The sequence below is a fragment of the Aedes aegypti genome, chromosome 2 (assembly GCF_002204515.2).
Source record: "Aedes aegypti strain LVP_AGWG chromosome 2, AaegL5.0 Primary Assembly, whole genome shotgun sequence".
Lineage (NCBI taxonomy): Eukaryota > Metazoa > Arthropoda > Insecta > Diptera > Culicidae > Aedes > Aedes aegypti.
In genome coordinates, this window is record NC_035108.1 from 127,687,101 (window position 1) to 127,712,845 (window position 25,745).

The following is a 25,745-nucleotide window of genomic DNA, read 5'->3' on the forward strand; positions in this document are numbered from 1 at the left end:
CGGGATGGCATGGTATCACCTTAACAATCAATATCGATTTTCTTTTCAGTGTAGTTGAGGTTCGCTGAATTTCCGCTGAGTTTTGACAGCCCAGCGAAGTACTAGAATTCGAACAAATGTCAAAATGTCACTTCCCCTCCATCAACGTGCACGCACGACGAAACGAACGAACATCCCAAGCCGCTTCGGCCCTGTTTCATTCAACGTCGGTCAGGCAAGCCAGCAAGAAGCCACGCGTAGTGTGTGTGATTGAAAATCACCAAGAGTGAGAGAAAAAGAGCAAAGCAGAAAAAAACTTCACAGGGAAGAAAGCAGCCCTCGTTTCCACACGCCAAGTGAACCCAAAAGCGGAATCCCAAGTTTTCCCAGCGCGAAGGCCACAGAAGGCAGAGCTTAGTTTTCTTCTCCGTGTAAATTTTGTTTATCGTATGTCCATCCAGAATCTAAATACATTCGGTAAGTACCCTCCGCAAAAAGCGGAACAGTCTCGATGTGGGAAATTCCATTGAATGGCTGCTGCTTTGGCGGATTAGCGATATTCCAAGATGGCCGCTGTCGGGTGGTAATTAAAATGCTTACTTGCGTTTGTACCGCGGAAGCAGTGCGGTCACGTTTACGACAAGTGACTGGTTATTTTTATATTCAATTGATTTGATTGGAATGAAGACGATTGAAAGGTCTTCGATTCCAGAAAGTTCGTATCTTAGAGCATGTGAATCATCCGTCTTCTGCGAGAATGCACTTCACCTTGACGAGTGCATCGATGATTGATATTGATTGCTTCTTGGCCACAAACCAGATGACGGAGCACTGGATAGTGTGCTTTTCGTTTTTGGGTCATCTTCGGGAACGATATCGCCGCTTGAGGGTGATGGAAAAGTACAGTGATGATGACGCATTCCATTTCCTGGGTTTCCTGTTTTAGTTGATTCCACTACCTGCCTGCCCACTTTCTCCTCGCGATTCGAATACATCAGAAGAGGTAGCCTTCCGCAAACCAACACCATTCCACTCCGTACCTAGTCATACGGTGGCCACTATCTATCATCGCTTGATTGCGAGGGGCAGAATCGATTGTATTGGTGAGAATGTGGGTAGCAAGGATAACGGGATGAAAGTTTGGGAGATTATCGTGAAATGCGATTTACTACGTCACTACCTTCTAAAAATAGCTTCCTCCCCCTTCAGTGTCCTGGAACCGTTATATCAAAGGAATTACGCATTACTTGTTTCACGTCAGGTAGTGCAGACAGATCCTTGAATTGCAGTGTCTGTCTTTTAAATACCAGACATTGATCAGCTATTCCTTCATTTGATAGCATTTTAAACCAGTTCATTTGATCTTCACATAAACCTTGTTAGTTGACACGATTGGTCAATCAATTTCAAATTTGCCAATGTGCGTAACGCAATTTCGCGTTTCTCATTCCACGCTTCATTACACAGTGGTTCGATCACGAGCAAATGTTGGTCAAAACCTCGAACAATCATTTAAATGGTAAATATTTTTGTTGGGCCTTCCCGAGTGGTTAGAGTCCGCTGCTACAAAGCATAGCCATGCTGAAGGTGTCTGGGTTCGATTCCCGATCGGTTTAGGATCTTTTCGTAATGGAGTTTTCCTTGACTTCCCTGGGCATCGAGTATGAGTGCTTTGTGAAGCCCAAGCAGGACAGTTCGGTTTTGCGTCGTCCGATTGATTTTGCTGACGGATTCGCGCGTATTTTCGTTGCCGGAGAATTTTTTCCCCTGTTTTGCAGTAGTGTGTGATCCTTTGACTGCGACGCTTGCTCCTGCGGGGGCGGGTGATGCGGTCAGGATCGAACGTGTTACGCGCGAAGTGCAGGGAAAAAAAAAGTGGCGTGACTCGCGGATCGGTTCAGTAGTGTGTGATCCTTTGACTACGACACTTGCTCCTGCGGGGCGGGTGATGCGGTCAGGATCGAACGTGTTACGCGTGGAGTGCGGTGAAAAAGTGTATAGTATTTTACGGAAACCCCAGTGCGGCGACGGAGAAAATCTGCTTCACATCCTGGTAAAATCGTTCTTTATTATTGTTTACTTTACTCACTTATTACCAATTCAAACTAAATACGTGCCAGGGTCGAAAATATAATTTTCGATTCGGGAAGTGTAAAAACATTGCATATATCCATTTGATATCTGGATGTTTTTATGCGGGGCTTACTGTAAATGAAAATGACCTCAGAATGTGTGTGTATTTACTGCCATTCTTGAAATGGGTCGTTGGAATTTCAGTAGAGCTATCACCTTTCATCTCCTGGGCTAAAATTGTCTGCAGATATAAAGATATCGAAGGGTATTATTAAATACATGCATACAATTTTCTTCCATAAAAGCACTGCCGGCCAGTGGGAGGTGGATTGTATCACACACACACACACACACACACACTTCCCTGGGCATCGAGTATCATCGTACCTGCAACACGGTATACGAATATGAAAATGGCAACTTTGGCAAAAAAAAGCTCTCGGTTAATAACTGTGGAAGTGCTCATTGAACACTAAGCTAAGAAGCAGGCTTTGTCCCAGTGAGGACGTAATGCCAGGAAGAAGATTGTTGTTATTTAACTTATATATTTTAAAGGAAGTTTCTTAAAGCCTATTTTTAATGGAAGGTCTCTAAAATATCTATTTTTACCAACATCGTATCTGAAGTCCCTATTTTTCCTCTACTCGCAGTGAATTCTGATTCGAAATACCTAACCAGGAATTAACACAGGGATTACATTATTCCAGTAGTTGCTTTAGCAGATCTTCCGAAGATACAGAAGTTCCAAGAAAATTCCCAACGATTTGTTCCAGAGTTTTTGAAGAAACTTGTTGATGGTTTTTCCCTGAGACGAGACTCGCGAAGACGGTCTTCTTTTTCTGTGATTGCTGAGTTTTTTCTTATTCCTTTTTGTGTTTATACCAATTATGCGCATGCTGTTCAAATCCTCACATGAACCTCTCAGCAAAAATGGTTAAGTTTGCATCACATCGAATCATAAATAGCCGTTTGAGTGGAATTTCATGCCAGCAATCGTAGCAGACATTAAAAATAATTAATCTTTTACTTAGATTTATCAGCAACTTTGGAAAAACTGCTCCGCAGACTGAGTTTTTTAATAACAGTTTACTTTGAACACAATATTAACTTTTTCAGCCATAAAAACGGTGGGCTGCATTTGACGTTTCGTGAGAGGGGAATCTGGGCTGCATATGACGTTGATATTTTTCCTCTTCGCGAGTCTCTCTCAGGTTTTTCCAAGAACTCCTCAAAGAGTTTCTATGCTGATTTTTTCAGTTATTTATCCAATCATTAAAGGTAATTAGTAACTCCTCTCCATCGAGAATTCAGACCAATGACAGCAACTATTCCGACCATTTTTTCACAAGTTTCCTCAGGTGTGTCCTACAATGTTTATTCAATGAATGCCTCCAGAAAATCAGGCAGTAATTTTTCAAAGAATTCCTGCTGGACTTTCTGAAGAAATCATCAGGAGGAATCACTGGAATAACTTCTGAAGGTGTCCGTAGTTCTTCTTCTTGGTTAACATTTTTGAAAAAAAAAACTGAACGACAATTATGAAGGAAATCCTAAGAAATCAGTGGAGACATCATTTCTTGAGTTCTTAGAAAGGTCCTATGCGGAAATCTTGGGCAAACTCCTAGTGGGAAGAAAAAGTAGATGAATACCAGAATTTTCTTGGGAAATTTGGAAAACAATCTTTGGAGGAATTTCTGTACAGATTCATGGTGGAGTCGCTGGTGTAACTTCTGGAATTATCTCTAAAAATACCTGGGTAAACTTCCTTGAGAAGAATGTTGAAGAATGGATTCATTTGCCCCAAGAATTCATTTATTGATTCTTCAACGGTCTTCTCAAGGAATTTCAACCAGGTATTTTTAGAGATAACCCCAGAAATGAATCCAGCGACTTCACCATGATTTGAATTAGGAATTCCTCCAAAGATTTCCTACGGAAATTCTGAAATTCATCCAGTGATTCTTTCCGCTACTTACAAATACACAGCCAATTCAGATTACCGACCCCAGTAAAATTTTACTGGGTTTTAGAACTACGGATTTTTCGGTAATTTTTACGATTGGATTATGTTTCCGAAAATTTGGAAATTGAATACGTTAGTTCTGACATGCTATCGCCTAAATGTTTTAAAATTTGTCAAGATTTTAATAAAGACCATTTTTTTTTTTATTTTCATCATAATCAAAGTTGTATGACAAATGCCTATTTTGAGTTACCAAAAAACATTTTGAAAAAAAAAATCTCACTTTTATTCACCAATTGGAATTGGTCACAAAAAAACACTTTAGTAAAACCGTTATTGCTTTTGACCTCGTGCTTGGAAAAATCACTTAATGTAGGTATATCGTAAATAACGGATAATTTCATTTAAATCAAAAAGTTGCAAGTGTATTATCCAATACTGTATTTGACATCCTTTTTTTTTGGAATATTAAGCGCTATGGACTTTATGTTAAAAATTTTGTTGTTGTTGACTTATAATTTGGTCATAGTCAATACGATTCTTTACACTAACGTCTTGTTTGTAGACATATAAAATCTCAACCATAAAAAATGTCACACTAGTTGTTTTTATGTTAAATGGGCTTATTCTACGAGTGGCGTGAGATGAGAATTTTCACCTCGCTATACGAGATCGACAATTCTCATCTCACGCCACTCGTAGAATAAACCCAACTACTTCTGCACTTCAGTGGAAGACAAATTAACTAGGTAGGACCGGATCCTATTCTTGGCACTTTTGATTCATTTCGGCAGTGGGCTCAATCTTTTAGTCTTCGCCCCCCAAGAAATTTGCACTTAACTTTGCCCCTGAATTTGTATGAACGGAGCGAAAACTAATACATCGACCCTATGATTTTTTTTGTATAAAAAAAAATGTGTGACACGTAAGATATCTCAAACAACCCCACATTGACAGTGGGCTCATATTTTGCCAAAATAAGCGTCGTATTAAAGTGATTCTTATTGCAAAGTTTCCGACTAGGTAAAATGGTCTCTAAAGTCTCCTTTTAAGCGAAATTGTCTCTAAATTCCTTTTCTTCTTGTTCTTCTTGTCGCAAATCATAGTAATAATTCTGAGGCTCTAGAGTTGTCTACGTGACTATTTCATAGTTTCTTCGGGAATTAACAAAATTTTGAACTGAAAAAAAAATCAAGAATTAATGAACTCATCGTATTTGTGAAGAAATTTTCTGAAAACCTTAAATTTTTGATAAATACTTTGTGGACTACCCCACTCAAAATGCAAAGTTTGACCGAAAATGTTGTAGTGGGGCATCCAAATCCAATCATTAACTGTATGTTTTATGCTCTAAACATGACGAAGTAGCAATTTTTAGATTTGTGGAACAAGTAAAATTCAACTTAACACTTCAGTCGTTGCGCTGTTGGGTTTTCAGTAGTGAAAAAACCTCGCTTATCGTACACAGCTTCAGCGTGGTGGTTCTAACGGTGGCGAACCGCGCGGTGACTGAAGGGTTAAGAGTCGTTACTGTTTCCTTCACAGAATGCTCTAATAAAAGCTTTGAGGATTCTCCCCCTGTTTGATCAGGAATACATTTACAGACTCAACTAGGGATATATCCAGACTCCTGTGGCAATTTCTCAAGAGATGATCAGACGATTTCTTTCTGGGATTTTTTCAGTTAATATCATTTTTAATTTCCACAAGGATTACTCCAAAAACCTCGTGTGGATTGTTCCAGGATTTCCTTCATATTCTTCCAGTACTTCTACCGATTTCTTTGTTTTTTTTTTCTTAAATATCCTTCCTTTCTAAAAATTCTGGATTCGATGATTGAAGCAGTTCTTTTTCAGTAATTCTTCCGGCTTTTTGCAAAGTGATTCCTTCACGAATGGATTGTTTTCAGGAACTGCTCTGGAATTACTTCCTGGGATAATTCCACGAAATCTTAACGAATTCTTCCTTAGATTCCTCAACATATTTTTTTTTAACCCAAAGATTTTTCGATTTATTTCTCAAGTAAATTGTCCATGGATTCCTAAAAAGTGTTTGTAAGGTTTCACGTCCTAATAAGTCGTATCGGTAAACATCCGGAAAACAGTTTTTATTTGCAAGGTTTTGGTCGCCTTCAAACCACTGTGCAAATATTCCTCAGTCACTATTCGTGCACAGTGATGGAAAGAGATTGCCAACCTGAGACGCAAAAGCGGCATCTTGCATGTTTTCGTAAGGCAGGTCGTGAGTCAGCTCACGAATCAGCAACAGCGCAGTCATTCAACGGTAGTCTTCATTTTTTAATGTATGCATAGGTACTGATTGAACAACGAACAATTCTTGTAGTGTACTCCTCTAGAACGAATGAGTTTACACCGTAATAGTAGTTCTTTGTCAGTGTTGTTCACCCAGTACAAAGTGCAGATTAGTGCCACCGCCAATTTCATCACATTTCGTCATTCTTTGTTTTCCCCTGTCCTGTCTAGACCCATTTGCGGATGCAATAAAGGGTGCTGATGATGATGTACAAGACGGACTCGTGCACATAAGAATCCAGCAGAGAAATGGTCGCAAAACACTAACCACCGTTCAGGGCCTGTCAGCGGAGTACGACCTGAAGAAGATCGTGCGAGCATGTAAGAAGGTGAGTAAATAGCAAGGATATTGGAAAATTTACTTTTCAGGATCGAACAGCGAGAAATCCAGCTTTGAAAAATTGATTATTCATAGAAAAATGTCATTCTCAGTTGATTTATAAGTGTGAGGTGACTGTACCCAAAACATACATCATAAGTTCTATCAGTACAGCTTTCGTTGGACAATAATAGCTTCTATCAGAGTGAAACATCTTGGAATCTAAAGATAGCCGTCACAATGTCAGGCTCACGTTTTCGAAGGCACTAAACTGAATAGGACCCATATAAGGTACAGTGGGGGAAGTGTATCAGTGGGGTAAGTGGATCATTTGTCCATATTAAGCATAAATACTTGAATATGTTGAATGTTTTCACACCATTGCTTCGTTTTAGGTTATATTCTTACGTCCACACTAATACTATTGCAAAACTGGTACTACACATACACTAACACAAGCAAACTTATTAGCAGCAAAAATCAATTAGTTTCAAAATTGTTTTCTACCAATCAAAAATCCATTGTATCTCAGTCTAAAATCGAATACTATTAGTTTTTTCAACACATGGTGAGCATATCAGTTCTAATTTAATGATTATCGATGAAAAATATGTGATTTTTATAAATGAATACAGATATATTGGACATGGTACACTTACCCCTACTTCTTCATGGGGTGGGGTAAGTGGATCAAGTATTATTTCATTTGTTGGCAGACTACTTACAAGAAATTAAATAAGTTTCAATATCCGCAAATTATGTTTTCCTTTAACTTTGTCCATTCCTAGCTTAAATTTGTCAAAGTGGCCATAGAAAATTTGAATTAATCCACCTAAAAGGTATATCAATCTTTCTGGTATAAAAAATATAAAAGAATGAATATTGCAAAATTCAAACAAAACTTTTTGTGGTATATCTTTTGTTTAATTGCAAGAGAGGCAAAGTATGCAATTTTTTCAATTGAAAGCATATTAAGGAACCTTATTTGACCATATTAATTGTTCTAGACAGATGGAACAACTAAATTAATAAATAGAATTAAAAGATTTCAGTATGTTAATCAAAAGTAAATGTAACTAATATTTTTAAATTATGAATGTTTTTCAAAAACATCGTTAGGAATAATCCTACAATACTTCTGTACAACTTATGAGTATTGAATGGATGATTTTTCTCCAAATTACTCTAGTTACAATTTTTTTTGTTCGAATTAGTGTAAACTAAAGTTTAAATATGTTTCATAATATTTTGGTAAAATAAAGTTACTTTTTAATTTTAAAGGTATCAAAATGTAACGTAAATTGCACTAATAACAAGAACAAGAGTAATGTCATTCATACTATACATAATTACACCACATCTGTTTCGAGAACAGATTTATTTTAATGGTGATCCACTTACCCCACCATGGTGGGGCAAGTGGATCATTTGGCGCAAATTTTCAAGTTCCTCATACTCATTACATAACAATCAAAAAAATCAAAATAAATGGTGATTTGAAATATAGTGATCCCTCACATCTCATCCACAGAAAAAAGTTTGATTAACATTATTAACGTTAGCTGTACATAACAATGAAGTTGACTATTGATTTTTCTGTATCCACTTACCCCACGGTACCTTACAGCATTTTACAGCATACAGCACAGCTTCAGCTTGAACAAAGTGTCTGGTTCTCCAGATTTGTGCTCCTGAAAGTTCCTGTGGCATCATTTACAATCAAACTACAATTAGTCGATGTTCCATTACTCGATATCGACTCATGGAACCATACTAAAAAGAAAAAAAAACGTGGTTTTCATGATGGTTCTTTCAAACATTTTTCCAAAGAACATCCGTTCCATGTTCGATAGTCTGCTGAGTCGATAGTCCCTTCAATATCTAGAATCGATCCAAACACGTTTTTGGGTATAATTAATTTTATTTGCGATTTTATAATTTCAAATTTTTGATTTCCATTTTCGAACACCTCTATGTTTTTTATTATTATTTTATTTAAATCCTCTTCTGGGTATTGATTTTTGATAATAATAATAATAATACCATATTATAGACAGTGTCATATTTTGAATGATCTGTTCAATATACTGAACATTCATCTTTTTTACATTCAAAATAGTAAACTGAAGGATCAAAACAAGCTTCAGTGTAACATTATAAAATTAAAAGACATGATTAAGTTGTTTTTTTTTACCAAATTTTATACGTAATGTCCATAATAATTAGGAACATGCGACAATTATAATTTTTTTACATCTACAAACCCCATCGGAGTACAAAGTATATTATGTGCTGATAAATGAACATTATATGAAGTATTGAGAAGGTATCGACCATGATTGTTTCATATTACTTTCAGGGATTTAATTCGTCGAGAATTGATAATATCTCTCACTATCGCTCTCTGTAACAATCATAAGAGTCTGTTTATCATCTTCTGCTACAACTCTGACTTGATCGTGGGGATAACAGTGCATGATAAAATCCATCTAAACATGCTCCAAATCTGGGAAACTCTGCCATAGGATGTTGAGGATTTTTTTTATCATCTTCTTCTTTCTGGCTTGCTTCTCAGCTTTACAGATATGTTCCTTCACTTGCTTTGATCGGTCTTCAAAATCAAAAGAGAGCGAATTCTGCAATACCTATTTATGGCTATGCGGATCAGAGGCAAAGGAAGTCTGTAGACAAGATTTAAGTTAATAAGGTGGTAAAAATTTAGCAAGCCATAGGGGAGCAGCGAAGCTTCCTTCTCTACTGGAGAAGGATTGGCTCAAAGCTGTTGGCTTTGCTAAACTCAGGCAGCATATGAGTACATTGAAGTCTCCTTATTTCCTGCATTTAGGATGGATTCGAAAATTTATTGCTTTATACTTATATATTTAGTGTGCTGCCAACGTTCGTATGGCCGACTAGCACTACCATTGTTACGGAAATCCGTTTTTTTACTCACAGTGTGACCAGCGCACCGGGAAAAAAATGTTGCTAGTATGCATGAATCTGTTTAGTAGATTTTTACTATAGATTCAACATTTGAAACCCAAGCTAGTCAATAAAACCAGAGATTTGATCAATATTTTATAAATAGTCTAAACGAAGATTTACTTTATTCCAGTAATTCATTAACCAATAAGTTAAAAATTAATGAAGAAAAATCTTGCGAATAGTGTTTTTTTTTTCAAGAAATTTTAAAAAGCATTTCATGTTACAAAATACAATGTTAGGGGTGTTATCAATTACATTTTTCTAAGCAAGCTTGCAATTCGCGAAGCTCGAACTTTGCAAAACCAACATTCTATGAATCTTAGCTGGAAGTCCATCCACTCAATACTTAAGTTTTATTGCTAACATTATGTTTTTGGCATCCTTAGGATAATATTACAGTGGGATTCCGTTTTTGGCATGCTCCATTTTTGCCACTTCCCGATTCTGGCAACAAAATGGATCCGTTTTTGGTAACATTTTTAAAGACCATTGAAATTTGTATTTTTTTTTCTAAATATTATTGTGTCTGTTGCTCTAGTCATTTAAATAGCAAGTCAACAACTCAACGACTTCATTTCCGAGCTCCATTTTCATCGATATTCCCCCAAATCCCATCAACTACTAAGGGCTCTCGCCTATTTATTTCGTATTGGTCATGCATTCGCAACGTTTCATGAGGCTATTAATCTCCACCAGTATCTCAACTACAAAACAACCCTTTTTCTTAGGCATTCATACCCACTTGAGTCTACCAGTAGGTGATACACTTATTGAAACCGCTTTGCTTCAGATTTGAAACAGCCCGTTTGTGCAAAACGCAAGCACTAGCACAAGAGCAACAACAGATCTATGACTCATAAATAGTTCCAATCATAAATTTCGTCTCATCCTTTTAGTTCATAATTTTTCAAGAATTTCATAAAATAAATTTACTGTATTCTTGTAAATTAATTGCAGAAGTGTCAACATAAATTAAAAAAAAATTGCATATTTTACTATATTGCGTTTCATTTTTGAAGAATCACAATGTGCCATTTAATACCGCCAAATGCGACCACAGTCCAAACTACACTTTTTGCTGAATAATATCATTGAAGCGGGCGATAAAAACGCTTGAGAGTGTTTAAACTTTTTGTCTGTTGTATTGATGTGTATATTGATCTTCCTGCGTCAACTATTCAACATACCCTTTTTGTTAGAGATTCTGTAAAACGTTATATTTTTTTTAAATACGATCTAACATTCTATAGAAGATTTTTAACCAAGAATACGGGTCTCATAAAATAATCATTATGTATCTTACGAGCTGTTTTGTCCGCAAGTAGGCTGTTTAATAATGTGAAACATAATTCTACTGAAAAAGTGTCAGTTTCCTACCCCTGTTTTCCATATTCTGACGTGAAGTTCTTCGTCTTTTTGTACACGATAACACGTCGGAACACTTCAAGAACCGAACTGTGAAAGAAATTTACCTGATTTTCGTTGACTCGTTCTCATGTTACTTTGTGACATACGAACACCATTCAATTTTTTTTATATAGATTACGTCCAAAATCTAGTGATTTCTTGCAAACTCTTAAGACTTCTAAAACGTCCTATCAATTCCTAGCGAGATAATGTGGATTTCTGGTATTTCTGGCGAAATTTTGAGAATTTGGAAAGGTTTCCAGAGTAATTTGGGGAAGTGATAGTGGTAGCTTGAGAATTATGAACTTTTGAAAATTTTAACGGAGACTAGAGAATTTTCAGCAATATCGCAGTGAAATAAAATCCTAAGCGAGATCCTGAGAATTCTAGGCGGGATCCTGCGCAAGATGCTTCAGAGTCCAAGCATGTTCCTGAAGATCCCTTACGGGCACCCGAAGATTCCTATAATATGTATATATTGAGTTCAATTAAAACATTGATGAAATAAACATGATAAGAAGCTTGTCTGTATATTTTACGAGCCGTTTTTATGGATGGAGCAATTCTAAACATAATTTTGTCAAACTTTACGCTAGAGCCTAAATGTTAAATTGATTTCCAATGTTCATTAAATAAAAAAAACTCATGCAGTTTTGTAATACCCCCTCTAATACCCAAATTTTTATTTTTGATCTAAATAACATTTTTAGTTACCTAAAATCGTTCTAAACACGTTTTGAGCAATGATTTATTTTTATTCGCAAATCTATGAATTTTGGTTTTTGATTTTTATAATTTTTATTTTTGAACATCCTTATCTTTTTTCAATCTTCTAGTTACTGATTTTTGGAAATAATAAGAATTCAAGTTTTTACAGATTTTTTAAAAATAATAAATTTTTAATATTTTTCTTGAAATATTTTTATTTTCCGTGTAATTAACGGAAACCCAGGTTTCACATTATTTTAATACCACCAAGCTCTTCTTCTGTGATAGGTTGATAGTAGAAAAATATAAAAGGCACTACTTTTTATATTACACGTTAAATAAACCTTAGGCATTTGTAGGTTATATAAGAATACAATTTTTCAAACAATTTAAAAAAATACAAAAAAGTTTCAAAAGTCATAAAATACTTTTCTCATATGCGTGTTATGAGTCAAAATTTAAGCCAAAAATAAAATCATTTTGATTTCCGAGCTACGAAAAAAAAACACAAAATTCAAAAGTATACCCCGTCTAAAGGCGGGGTTGGGTATTAGAGGGTTAAGTACGTTTTTGTAAGAATATAGAAATACATTTCATTTATTTTGTATTTTTACATAGTTGTAAGGAAATGCTTAGTTCATGAATAAAGGTCATTTATGCGATTAGTGATTCTACATGGCCCTCACATACAGCTAGTGTGCATAAATTTTCTAAAAAAAATATTGAAGACATTAATGTGAAAAAAGTAAGTAGAACGTTTGTCACAATTAACGTTACTGGGCCATAGATTCATGACATACCTAGTCCAACTCAACGGAAATCTGCTTCTAAGTGAATTGTTTCGAAGTCTCGATGCTATATGGTTCCATAAGGACTATGTAATAACATTCTATTGATGTTTTCAAAACCAATAGTTGAAAAATAAAATAAATGGTTCCGATTTTGGCACGGTTCCGTTTTTGGCAACTGAAAATTTCGATTTTGTTGCCAAAAACGGAATCCTACTGTATATCAATCATTTTTAGGAAGCAACTTATAGGAACGTTTACCTAATTTTTAAAATACATCATTTCTATGAATTTGAAATATAAATATAAATATAACAACGCTTCTTTTTGGAATCTTGAAAAATATCTTTCCGAATTCTTGATATTTTTGGAAAATTTAAACCATTGATCGTGGTAAAAGATTTAATATTCGCTTCTTGTTTGATAATGGTAAAGAGTAGTATAAAACTCTAATCCATTCTAGAATTATAACTATCTGTGTTATTTTTCGCGACAAAAATTGCCCTGAGAAAAACTGCTATGTTTTAAGGGCATATAATATATTGAATTGGTTTCGCGTGCTTTGTGAATTTCATACTGATGAACGAAATTTTAGACAATTGATAAACTCTTTTAAAGTCTACCAAGTCTGTGTGGCTGTTTAATATTAAAACTATGGTTTATTATAAGGTTGGCTAGATCATCATACACGCAGTGGTCAAATTTTTAATGAAACTAAACTTTTTCATCAAAATAATAAATTCCACGATTAAGTTAAGTATGCTGTTCCCATCAAGACAAGTAAAAATTTCTGCGATAGAATTAGCCAAGAAATTTTCTACTGCGCGCTCAATTTGAAATGAAATTTCACCTCAACTGCGTACTGCAATAAACCAAAATGATTTTGTTAATCATTTAAAACAAGGCTGGTAGCGAGTCACTTTTTAGTGACTTGGTCACTTTTTTTAAGCCAGTCACTTTAAAGTCTCTTTTTTAAAGCCATTTCAACTAAAGTCACTTTTTTCGTCAAAAAGTCACTTTTTTCAACTATTTTGAGCAAAATTTTCGGGACAAAATTATGATTCGGTCTTTTTTAATTTAGGCTAAGTTTTAAGTTAGGTCATAACCTGGGAGGGAGGCACCGATATTACACACGAAATATAACACAAAGTTATTTCGAATTGCAAGAAAACTCGAGCTTTCCAACGACAATCAAGGCAGACTTGATGAAAATCGCTAGTTTTCTTTTGTTGTGTTCCTTCGATCGTTCTGGACAAACTTGGGAAAAGGGCCAAAGTTTTCTGTGCATTTAATTTTCTTTTTTATTGGAAAAAGTAAAATAATGCGTATTTGAACACTTTATATTCAATCAGGATAAAAGGTGTTATTGTGACATTACTTTTGAATAAGCATGAATAGCTTTTCAATCGATTTTTTGTCACATTTGATAAAATGCAAAAATACGTTTTAATCAATTACGCGCTTTTATCATGTTTGTCCATTGTTTTAGATCTGAACTCACAGTGACAGTTCGTGACAGCAGAATCTCGGCTCACCTTGACGTACATAAATTTCGTATTGGTTTCTCCCTGGGAGGTTTCTACGCATTATTTTTAGGTAATACGCATTATTTTACTTTTTCCAATAAAAACGAAAATTAAATGCACAGAAAACTTTGGCCCTTTTCCCAAGTTTGTCCAGAACGATCGAAGGAACACAACAAAAGAAAACTAGCGATTTTCATCAGGTCTGCCTTGATTGTCGTTGGCAAGCTGGAGTTTTCTTGCAATTCGAAATAACTTTGTGTTATATTTCGTGTGTAATATCGGTGCCTCCCTCCCAGGTTTCTCCCTCCCAGGTCATAACCAGAACAACTTCATGTCAGTATCAAAATATTGGTTCATGGTTTTCTTGTGAAAAAAGCTTGGAAAAAAGTTAATATTTCATAGAGTTCCACGTAATCTGTAATAGTATCTAAGTTATTATTAGTATGGTGCAGGTTCATTGATAGAAAACTAGAAGTTTAAATGTTTAGTACTCTTTTTGAATATCTTTTATGCATTCTGTTTTAGTAGAATGTTTAATACCTTGTGGTGGATAATAAGATGTTTGTCTTATATTGTCGAACACTACGTTTGTATCGTAATTATTCTCTTTGTCTTCCAAATTCATTTTATTAATCAAGCCATCCTGGTATAAAGCACAATACCTCTTTAAAATTTTTCAAAATCTATAATATAGATATTTAACACTTAAAACGCAAAACAAAGAATATTTTTTTAATATTCTATTTGAGAGTAAAACTTATCATACTTCTTAAAACAGATTCTTTTATAATTTCCGGAATGGTCTATAATGTGGCCACTTTTGAGAAACGTTTGATTTGGATAACCATGTGTCCTGCATTTGTTTAATAATTCAAATTTTCGGGTCACCGGGCGCCTCAAATTTACAATAAAGTAGTTATTTTGTATCTAAAAATCTGTGCTTACAGGAACGCATTTTAGTGATCTATACTTTGAGAGAATTGAAACGGTTCAACTTTTTTAAAGCGAGTAGCCAATCCGGTACATTCTAAATGGTGAAAAACTCTCCATTTATAATGTTAAGTATCAGATCTAAATAATTTATGAAAATTGAAATGATTGCCATTGCATTGGTTTTGAACAGTATTTTAATCATAATCGATCTTCTATTATCATTTTTAATTTGAAATATTGATGAATGCCCAAGTATTGCATTTTCCGTAATCTTGATCTAATCACACAAAATATTGACCTTGATAGGTTGAAGCTTTAAAGTAGAATCTAATGAAGCTGAATAGAAAATATTCTTCTGTGAATATTACGTTTGACGGAAGCTTATAATTTTTCTAGACTGAATCTTAAATTCTTATCTATTTAAAGTCATGGAAAAGTTATGGGATCTACACAGTTTAACGTTTTGTCTCAAATTTCGAACAATACTCATATCCCGCACAGTGGCGCTTATAAAGATTGAAATTAATATTTTCAATGCTTTTTAATATGGAGGACTTGAATTGAAAAAGAGTTGACATCCTGTCCCGAAATTTTGAAGATTCATTTGAAAATGGTTGATTAAAGTCGAGTGTACGGAATATGCGTCATGTTCGGAATTTGAGACAAAACGGTACAATGAATTTAATTTTAGTGGTTTTATACATGTATTTTTTTTTTGGAAGTTTGGATAGAAATGTAAAATGAGATTTTTTTATTTCACAAATGCGAAATTCTTTTTGAAATTTACAAAATAGAATGCATAAAATTTCGAAAAGATTGATAACCTGGTAAAAAGGATTATTTAAATAAATGTTAATTTTTCTGTTTGAAAAAAAAATAGGCAACGTCTTGAAATTTTGGAAGCACAATAAAAATTTCCAAACATGGTACTCAACTAGACCTTCTACCTGCAGTAGATCATGTTGAATCAATTTATTGTAAAACAGTATAATAGAATTGAAATAAAACTGATTACGGTTTGATTTCAAGTCACTTTTAGTCACTTTTTCGAGAAACGAAAGTCACTTTTTAGTCACTTATTTCTGAAATCTGGTCACTAAAATAACTTTTTTCGGTGCCACTTTTTGCTACCAGCCCTGATCATTTATGAAAACAAATTTAATGAAAAAGTCGCGGCAACAAATCTGTTTTCTGTTTTTTTTTTCGGATTCACCCTAATAGTAATGCTTTGGTATATGTCTGGTAAAAAAAAAATCAAGGAGTTTTTAAACTTTTAAATACCTGCTGTTTGCATTGAAACAAAAGAAAACAACTACAAAATTTGAAGAGATGTGATTTTGTTTACTTCCTTCTTTTTTTTTTCAACCACTTGATCACTAGGCACATCTCACTATACAATTTCAAAAGCTTTTTGTAGGTAGATCGCTAATATATGTGTAAAAAAGTGAATAGATTTCATAAACTTTTGAAGTAGGTATCATTACTTACTTACTTACTTATTTGGCTTTACATCAATTATCTTGATAAAGCCTCGCCAACAATATTTCGCCAATTCCCTCGGTTCATCGCCGCTTCTCTCCATCCTCGACTGTGACCCACGCTCTCCAGGTCCTGGTGTACCTGGTCAATCCATCTAGCTCGCTGCGCCCCACGCCTTCTTGTTCCGACCGGATTCGTGGCGAACACCATCTTTACAGGGTTGTTGTCCGGCATTCTTGCAACATGTCCTGCCCAGCGTATCCTTCCAGCTTTAGCAACCTTCACGATACTGGATTCGCCGTAGAGTTGAGGGAGCTCGTGGTTCATCCTTCGCCGCCACACACCGTTCTCCTGCACGCCGCCGAAGATCGTCCTTAGCACTCGGCGTTCGAAAACCCCAAGAGCTTGCAAGTCCTCCTCGAGTATAGTCCACGCCTCATGCCCATAGAGGACTACCGGTCTTATGAGCGTTTTGCACATCGTGCATATTTTGGTGCGGGGGTGAATCTTTCTTGACCGCAGTTTCTTCTGGAGCCCATAGTAGGCACGACTTCCGCTGATGATGCGCCTTCGTATTTCCCGACTAACATTGTTGTCAGCCGTCAACAAGGATCCGAGGTAGACGAACTCGTCCACCACCTCGAAGGTATCCCTGTCTATCGTAACACTGCTTCCTAGGCGGGCCCTGTCGCGCTCAGTTCCGCCAACCAGCATGTACTTTGTTTTTGACGCATTCACCATTAGCCCGACTCTTGTTGCTTCGCGTTTCAGGCGGGTGAACAAATCTGCCACCGTTTCAAATTTTCTCCCAATAATATCCATGTCGTCCGCGAAGCAAACAAATTGTCCGGATCTCGTGAAAATCGTGCCTCGACTGTTAAGTCCGGCTCTCCGCAAGACACCTTCAAGCGCAATATTGAACAACAGGCACGAAAGTCCGTCGCCCTGTCGTAGTCCCCGCCGAGACTCGAACGAACTGGAGTGTTCGCCCGAGATCTTCACGCAGTTTTTCACACCGTCCATCGTTGCTCTGATCAATCTTGTGAGCTTCCCGGGAAAGCTGTTCTCGTCCATGATTTTCCATAGCTCTATGCGGTCGATACTATCGTATGCCGCCTTGAAATCGATGAACAAATGGTGCGTAGGGACCTGGTACTCACGGCATTTCTGGAGGATTTGCCGCACGGAAAAGATCTGGTCCGTTGTCGAGCGACCGTCGATGAAACCTGCTTGTAGGTAGTAGGTATCATTATACTGAATAAATACAAATTATCGGTTATTTAGTCTTTTAGAGAAGTTTGCGTTTTCCGAGTTTTTGGTGATAATGATTAGAAGGCAGAGGACTGACACGGCTGTCATGCTGCATACATTTCGGCTCTTCCTCACATCGTTTTTGGTACTTCGCGTTTTGGTACCCACTTTCTGGTCAGTTTGCCCTAACTTGCTCTCGATTATCGAGTATACGGCTCATGTGCTGCTAGTGCTAGTTTCTGGCAATTAAATATATTGCATTGAATCGTCGTATTTGATGACGCTTTTCCTCTTTTCAACATTTTGTTGAATGTTTTACGCATCAGTGAGGTATCATTGATGTCTCCTAGCCAAAAAATAATATGTTTTGTCAATTCAAAAAGAATCAAAACAAAGACAATGGACGCCATGTTGAATCAATGTTGGGTAGCTAATTATTGGCTCATTTCACCCCCCTGTTAGAAGGAGACAATAGATAGGGAAAACTCAAAACTATAGAATTCTAGCATGAACTACATTCAATCGGTCAAAACATCAATAAGTTATGAATGATTAAACTTTTTGTCAGTAAGTTATCAATTAGTCATCTTTAATATTTTAAATGAATTCAGAAGATCCCATTATTATAGAATAACATAAATAAAGATGATAATAAATCTTCTAGCTTGTTTAGTGGAATACCTATAAGTAGATGACTAGTCGAGTCTAGTACACGACACTGAAGTCGGCCTTACGTCGAAATACGCGTATCTGTCAAAGGATACACACTGTAGTGGAATTAAATGGTATTGTACTAAATTCGGGTTTTCGTCAACTTATAAATAAAGTAATAACAGCTTCAAGAAAACCTCAATCTTCACCCTTAACTTTAAACCAGAGCTTAAGTTTCCTTCCTAACGTCTGTTTTTTCTCTTCGTTCCCAGGAATTTGCGTGCAATGGCACTGTGATTGAGCATCCCGAGTACGGCGAGGTTCTCCAACTGCAGGGCGATCAGCGGGAAAACATTTGCCAGTGGCTAACCAAGTCGGGCCTGGCGAAACCTGACCAGTTGAAGGTGCACGGTTTCTAAGCTGACGACACACTAGAAGGGAATACAGCACATAAACCAATAGCGACAGCAGCAGTAACAGCAAGCAGTAAATTCAAGTGAACAGAAGCTTAACAGGAAACCGAGTAGGTGCGTTGTTGTACATCGTCGAGGAAAATTGTGGATCAAGGACGAAGGTGTTCAAATGAACAGCAAACCACAACTTTAAGTAACAGAAAACCCTTTTTGCTACCAACGTTAAGAAACTCCAACAATATTCTGAGTGTAATAAATGAGATCCCCCACGCCCAGCGCTTTATATTGCTAGCCAAAACATTACAACTGTGTGCTAACGGGACGCAAGTAAAGCAGTCATGGTGTGTGGATTGGATATGTTAGTACAATGAATTTCACGTTTGAACTTTACTGCTGAGAAATCGACGGTGCGGATGAAACTATCCCTAAGAAGTAGAGGATGATGATGAAACACGAGTCGTTAGACGAAACAACAGTTATTTACTAAATGCATATTAGTCACGAAATTTAACACAATTCCATTGCAATAGAAAGTATAACATCCATCAGACCAGCCAAAACTAATTGATGAGCGTGGGCGTAGTCAATCAGTACTCGCGAGAGCATAGACGAATTTAATTGTGAATGTTCTTCGGTGTAATGGTAGAGGAAGCACGCACCTTTTGTTGGTTGATTGAATGCTAGGTTTCACACATTTCGTCTCCATAATTTCCATATCTCAAGTCATCCGAATCAAGTAGTCGAATGCTAAGATAGTAGCAAAATTCATAAGCATCAGTAAAAAGACACCAATTTGAAACACAATTTTGTTAGATTGAAAGTTGATAACAGCAAAAGGAGTTAGTTGAAAGTTTTCAATGACAAACTAATTGTAAACCAACCAGTTCAATCTGTAAGGCCAAGCTGTTGTAAAGTTCTTTATTTTTAATTTTCCCTCCCTCATTTCTTCTCTTATGTTTGAATTCAGTTGATTCCCATTCCGAGGACATATTTCGTCGACAGTGCAAAAATGATTAGCTGATGATTTTTTTCGAATACACTTTCCACTTGAAAACGTTGTTGCGGTAGATAACTATGTTAACTATGTTAAGTAGATTTCTTCTTAGATGATGTAGTTCATGCACACACGCTTCAAGCGAAGGAATCATGTATTTAAATGCAATTGATGTGTTCAGAGAGGATAGTTTAATCCGGCTTTCAAATGAGTTTCCTAATAAGTATTTTCCTCCTTTACTAAAGCTACTATGAAATGGAGTTTGTTCACCATACAATTAACTTCTTCTTGATTCCGGTATTACACCCCCCAAAATGTCGAATTCAACTGCTGATTTCTGTTCTTCTCTTATGGTTTTGTTCAGTTCTCTGTGTCCACTGTTTGTATCTCAAAGTATAGGCAAAATGTAACTGTTCCACAAAGAAATAATAAACAAAATATTCACTTAATCATCCTCATCGTTGATCACATTTTTCACTCAGTATCCGAAAAAGCAAAATGGTGGTAGGCTACGGCGGGTCAAGATGGGTCATCCAAGGAATAGATCTTTGTAGCTTGCTGAATACAAACTGAATACTCCCCAGAAGCCAGGGTTATTAAAAAAAACAAAATCTGGATGATTCTAAAATTTTTATCTGGAAAAGTCTAGATGTCCTGTGTCGTATAATTTCCTTACTCCCCTCCTATGCCCTAAAAATTCAAAGCAACTTTCTATCTGGATCTTCCAGATTTTTGTTAAATGTAGACTCAAAAATCTGTAATATTCCATACAAATTTAGAAGTTTGGCAACGCTGATACTCCGCTACCTTTCAAATATACAGTTCTGCTCGGAATAATCGTGTCTATTCTGCGCGGCGTGTAAGGTGACACGAATCGAATGAGGTGACAATTGTCGACTCGCTCCCATTTGATTAACATTAGTCGTCTCACGTCACTCGCGGTGAGAGCAACTCGTCTCGACTCACACGCCGCGCAGAATAAGCACGAATAGCAGCGTATGTGCATGTTAATATAAAATGTTCAACTTTCATATGCTCTAAGTTTGACCACCGTACAAGTAATTAAGCATACATTTTCTACACATAACTTGTTCACTTTTCGCGCAATACCAAACTGGTTTTCATGAAGGCCGCTCGACAATGGACCATATGTTTACCTTGCGAAAGAACCTTAATAAATTCCGGAAGTATAACTTGCAGACTCATCATCTGTTTTTTTTATTTCAAGACGGCGTACGACTCAGTGAAAAGAAATGAGCTGTGACAGGCCAAATTATTTTATGCCAAATGACTTTATGTCAAATGGCGTCCCCCCTTTGTGCCTATTCTGCGCGGCGTGTGAGGTGACACGAGTCGAATAAGGTGACAATTGTCGAATCGCTCCCATTTGATTAACATTAGTCGTCTCACGTCACTCGCGGTGAGAGCGAGTCGTCTCGACTCACACGCCGCGCAGAATGAGCACAAGTAGGGGGGACGCCATTTGACATAAAGTCATTTGGCATAAAGCCGTTTGGCATAAAATAATTTGGCATAACGGTCGTTTGGCATAATAGTCATTTGGCATAATCATTGAAAACTGAGTTGCTATGTTTTTGGCATTACCATTGCTAACATTCTCATATGTGATTTTCCCATCTTTTGATCATAGGCTGTTCTTTCTCATGACGTTTTTAAACTAATGGTTTGCATTGTGACTACTAACATTTTCATTGACAATTTTGCCTTCTTTCCTACGTTGGCATTATAACTACTAACATTTTCATCGACGATTTTCCCCTTTTTTGATCACCAGATCTTCTTGTAAGTAGCACTACCATCAGTGCACCAGTATCCGCTCATGTTCCAGTAGTCCGCTCACACTGAAAAAAGATAAGTTAGCAATAAGTTAACTCGAAAACTACAGCCGCTATACTGTTCAAATCGACAAATTGAATCATACTGTAAACATTGTTTTGTTTATTTACTCAAATTAGCGGGCTACTGGAACATGAGCGGGTACTGGTACGTTGACGGTATTTAAATTTCTAATTTCTTTTCTTTTATGCCAAACGTCCATTATGCCAAATGACCATTATGCCAAACGACTTTATGCCAAATGACTTTATGCCAAACGGGGTAGCCCCGCACAAGTATCTATTGAGAAGAGATCTGTTAGAAAGGACGATTCCAATGATTTACGGTTTGTTTTATTATTTAATTATGTTGAATTAACCATTTTTAGATTCGTAGAACAGGTAAAAAGTGAGGTTACGAGTCGCCTCTGGTCTGAACATGGTTTTCCGGTGAAACTAATTAGGCTGATACTTGCTACGCTGGATGGGTCGAAATCAAGTTCATGACGTTAGACGGATTGAAGCAGGGAGACACACTTTCGTATTTACTGTTCAACATTGCACTCGAGAGTGCTATTAGAAGATCTGGCGTGCAGAGAAACGGCACTATTAGCACACGGTCGCCTATGCTCCTTGGCTTTACGGACGATATCGACGATATTGAAAGCGATCGCAGGTCAGTGGAGGAGGCCTTCGTTCCTCTGAAAAGGGAGACAGCGAGGTTAGGCCTGACAATTAGTTCTACCCAAACGAAGTACATGGTTGCAGGTAGAGATAGGGGTAGGTTTGGTGGTATAGATGCTGAAGTAGTGTTTGAAGTTGTACAAGAATTTGATTACCTTTGAACACTTGCGACATGTGACAACGACGTTTCCCGCGAAGTGAAAATACATGTGGCCGCTGCGAACAGGGCTTTTAACGGTCCCGCAACTTGCAAACGGAAATAAAATTCGCCCTGTATAAAACATTGATTCTCCCGGTTGCTCTCTACAGACACGAAGCGTGGACGTTGAAAGAGGCAGACCGGAAAGTCTTCGGTGTTTTCGAGCGTGAAATGCTGCGGACAATACATGCGAATACATAGTATCAAGCGTGTGAAATACAGTAGACTTCAGTGGGTTGGTCACGTAGTGCGAATGTCGGAAGAAAGAATTGCGAAAATAATATTCATCAGGGAAACAGGTAGAGTCTGGCGACTTCGTGGAAGACACACAGAATGGCGTTCGGGGAACAGGAGATGTATCGCCCAAGATTGACGAAGCTCTTCAATATTTACGCCCGGCAATGTCGTAACGCTACGCTGTAGCCATCAAGGTACCAAGGTAGGTAGCTTGTTGTACACTTTAGTAAACACATTTCAAATATTAGTAACTTTTCGAAGCTTTATTTCTGTTTAGGTTAATGAAACTAGCCATATGATCACAAGAAAATGTAAGTTTCAAGTTCTACGACTGTCCTATATTAGTTATCTATTAAAAAAGTTGGTGTATAGACTATCAGATCTTCAGACTAATCTGCACCAAGTTTTGAGTACAGAAACTGTTTAGGGTTATTCAAAAACCTTTGAGCTTTGAACCTTAGTTCTACAAGGTTAATCAGGGCTGAGTGGTAGCAGATCTGCAAAACGGTGAGTCGACAACTAGGAAGGAGCGTTCAACACAGCTCTGGTCCTCACAAGTTCCTACCTCACGCTTCCACGGGTCAAACGATGACAAAGACCGCCAGCTAAGGGTTGCGTACTTAGCTGGTAGTGCAGCCTGGGCACTGCTGTCCTTCTGACATCAGCTAGATTGAGGAGGTACGTCTCGAGCGTCTGTTCACCAGGAGGTGCGGCTCAAACAACGTCTGTTCTGGTATCCAGCGGCTGAGTAAGAAATGCTGAATCGCGCACAGCTAAATCCAAGGTGGTAGCCCCATCAACGCGATCGTCCTAGTGTTAGTTGGGACGTTAAACAGAGCTGGCACGATGGCGCTCCGGCGAGACAGGAGTGTTAGCGTAGGCCCAATAAGCCACCCGTAAAAAACCTTATTGCGAATAACATAGGAGATAATACGACCCGGAACAATCGGCAAAGACCCACGCGACGAAATAAGGATTACGATTGGAAACTTGGAACATGGAACTGCAAGTCACTTGGTTTCGCAGGTTGCGACAGGATAATCTATGACGAACTACATCCCCGTAACTTCAATATCGTAGCGCTGCAGGAACTTTGTTGGACTGGACATAAGGTGTGGAAAAGCGGGCATCGAGCGGCTACCTTCTAGCAAAGCTGTGGCACCATAAATGAGCTAGGAACTGGCTTCATAGTGTTGGGCAAGATGCGACAACGCGTTATCGGGTGGCAGCCGATCAATGCAAGGATGTGCAAGATAAGGATAAAAGGCCGTTTCTTCAACTACAGCATCATCAACGTACACTGTCCACACGAAGGGAGACCCGAGGACGAGAAGGAGACGTTTTACGCGCAGCTGGAGCAGATTTATGACGGATGCTCTCCACGTGACGTGAAACTCGTTGTTGGCGACACGAACGCACAGGTAGGGCGAGAGGAGATGTACAGACCAGTGATCGGGCGGTACAGTCTGCACGCCGTATTTAACGACAACGGCCAACGATGCGTCAACTTTGCAGCCTCTCGTGGTATGGTAGTCCGAAGCACCTTCTTCCCCCGCAAAGATATCCATAAGACCACCTGGAGATCTCCCGATAACCTAACCGAGAACCAAATCGACCACGTTCTAATCGACGGAAAATTCTTTTCTGACATTACCAATGTTCGCACATACCATAGTGCGAATATAGATTCGGATCACTACCTAGTTGCTGTATGTATGCGCTCAAAACTTTCGACGGGGAACAACTCGCGTCGAAGCCAAACGCCGCGGCTTAACATCGAGCGGCTACGGGACTCAGAAGTGGCCCTACCAACGGAAGAGCAGCTTGGCGCCGCCACTCTTGAAGATGGCTGGAGGCACATAAGATCCGCCATAGGTAGCACCGCAACAGCAGCACTAGGTCCAGCGGCCCCGAATCAGAGAAACGACTGGTACGACGGCGAATGCGAGCAGTTGAAGGAGAAGAATGCAGCATGGGCGAGAATGCTGCAACACCGCACGAGAGCGAACGAGGCACGGTATAAACAGGCGCGGAACAGACAAAACTCGATCTTCCGAAGAAACAAGCGCCATCAAGAAGAACGAGATCGCGAAGCGATGGAAGAGCTATTCCGCGCTAAAGACACTCGGAAGTTCTACGAGAAGCTTAACCGTTCGCGCAAAGGCTTTGTGCCACAAGCCGACATGTGCAGAGACTGTGACGGAAATCTTCTCACGAACGAACGTGAGATGGTCGAAAGGTGGCGGCAGCACTACGACGAGCACCTTAATGGTGATATGGCCAGTAGCGGAGGTGGCACGGAATAACTTTGGGAGCACGCGCGGATGACGAAAGACTTCCGCCTCTAGATCTCCAAGAGGTAGAAACGGAGATTAGACGGTTGAAAAACAACAAAGCCGCTGGAGTGGACCAACTTCCGAGCGAGTTGCTAAAATACGGTGGTGATGCACTGGCAAGAGCGCTGCACTGGGTTATTTCCAAGATTTGGGAGGAGGAAGTATTGCCAAGGTGTCGTGTGTCCCATCTACAAAAAGGGCGACAAGTTGGATTGCGCCAATTATCGTGCGATCACAATTTTGAGCGCCGCCTACAAGGTACTCTCCCAAATTCTATGCCGCCGTCTATCACCAATTGCTAGAGAATTCGTTGGACAATATCAGGCAGGATTTATGGGCGAACGAGCAACAACGGACCAGATATTCGCCATCCGCCAGGTGCTGCAGAAATACCGCGAATACAATGTACACTCCAACCTCTTTTTACGACCATTTTTTTACCGACGGTTCTTTTTCCGACCACTTTTTTACGACCGAAATTCAGATTAACGACCGTTTTTATAAATGATCATTATCTTAAAAAGTATTCAAAACAGAGGATCATGATGTTCAGCAAAATTGTTCAGTAGTTCAAGGGCTAACATATGGTGGTCATTCAATAGGGTCCTAAAGGCCTGTCCCAATTTTAATGCCAAACGCTTAAGTTTAGGCTAAAAACACATGTTTACTCAAT

The 25,745-nt window shown here is 38.0% G+C and overlaps 1 protein-coding gene across 1 annotated transcript; it reads left to right on the forward strand.

The window, feature by feature from the left end:
- Positions 1-184: 184 nt before the first annotated feature.
- Positions 185-20,230, forward strand: LOC5573994 (eukaryotic translation initiation factor eIF1). Its single transcript, XM_001661030.2, has 3 exons — positions 185-456; positions 6,499-6,656; positions 18,647-20,230. The coding sequence occupies exons 1-3, from the start codon at positions 429-431 to the stop codon at positions 18,791-18,793; spliced, it is 333 nt and encodes a 110-aa protein (XP_001661080.1). The 5' UTR covers positions 185-428; the 3' UTR covers positions 18,794-20,230.
- Positions 20,231-25,745: the final 5,515 nt, after the last annotated feature.

Excerpts from the sequence above, each read along its gene's own strand:
- LOC5573994 (XM_001661030.2), top strand. The coding sequence starts at position 429 with ATGTCCATCCAGAATCTAAATACATTCG. Across the intron at positions 457-6,498 it reads CCAGAATCTAAATACATTCG|ACCCATTTGCGGATGCAATA; the intron begins GTAAGTACCCTC and ends TGTCCTGTCTAG. Across the intron at positions 6,657-18,646 it reads TCGTGCGAGCATGTAAGAAG|GAATTTGCGTGCAATGGCAC; the intron begins GTGAGTAAATAG and ends CTTCGTTCCCAG.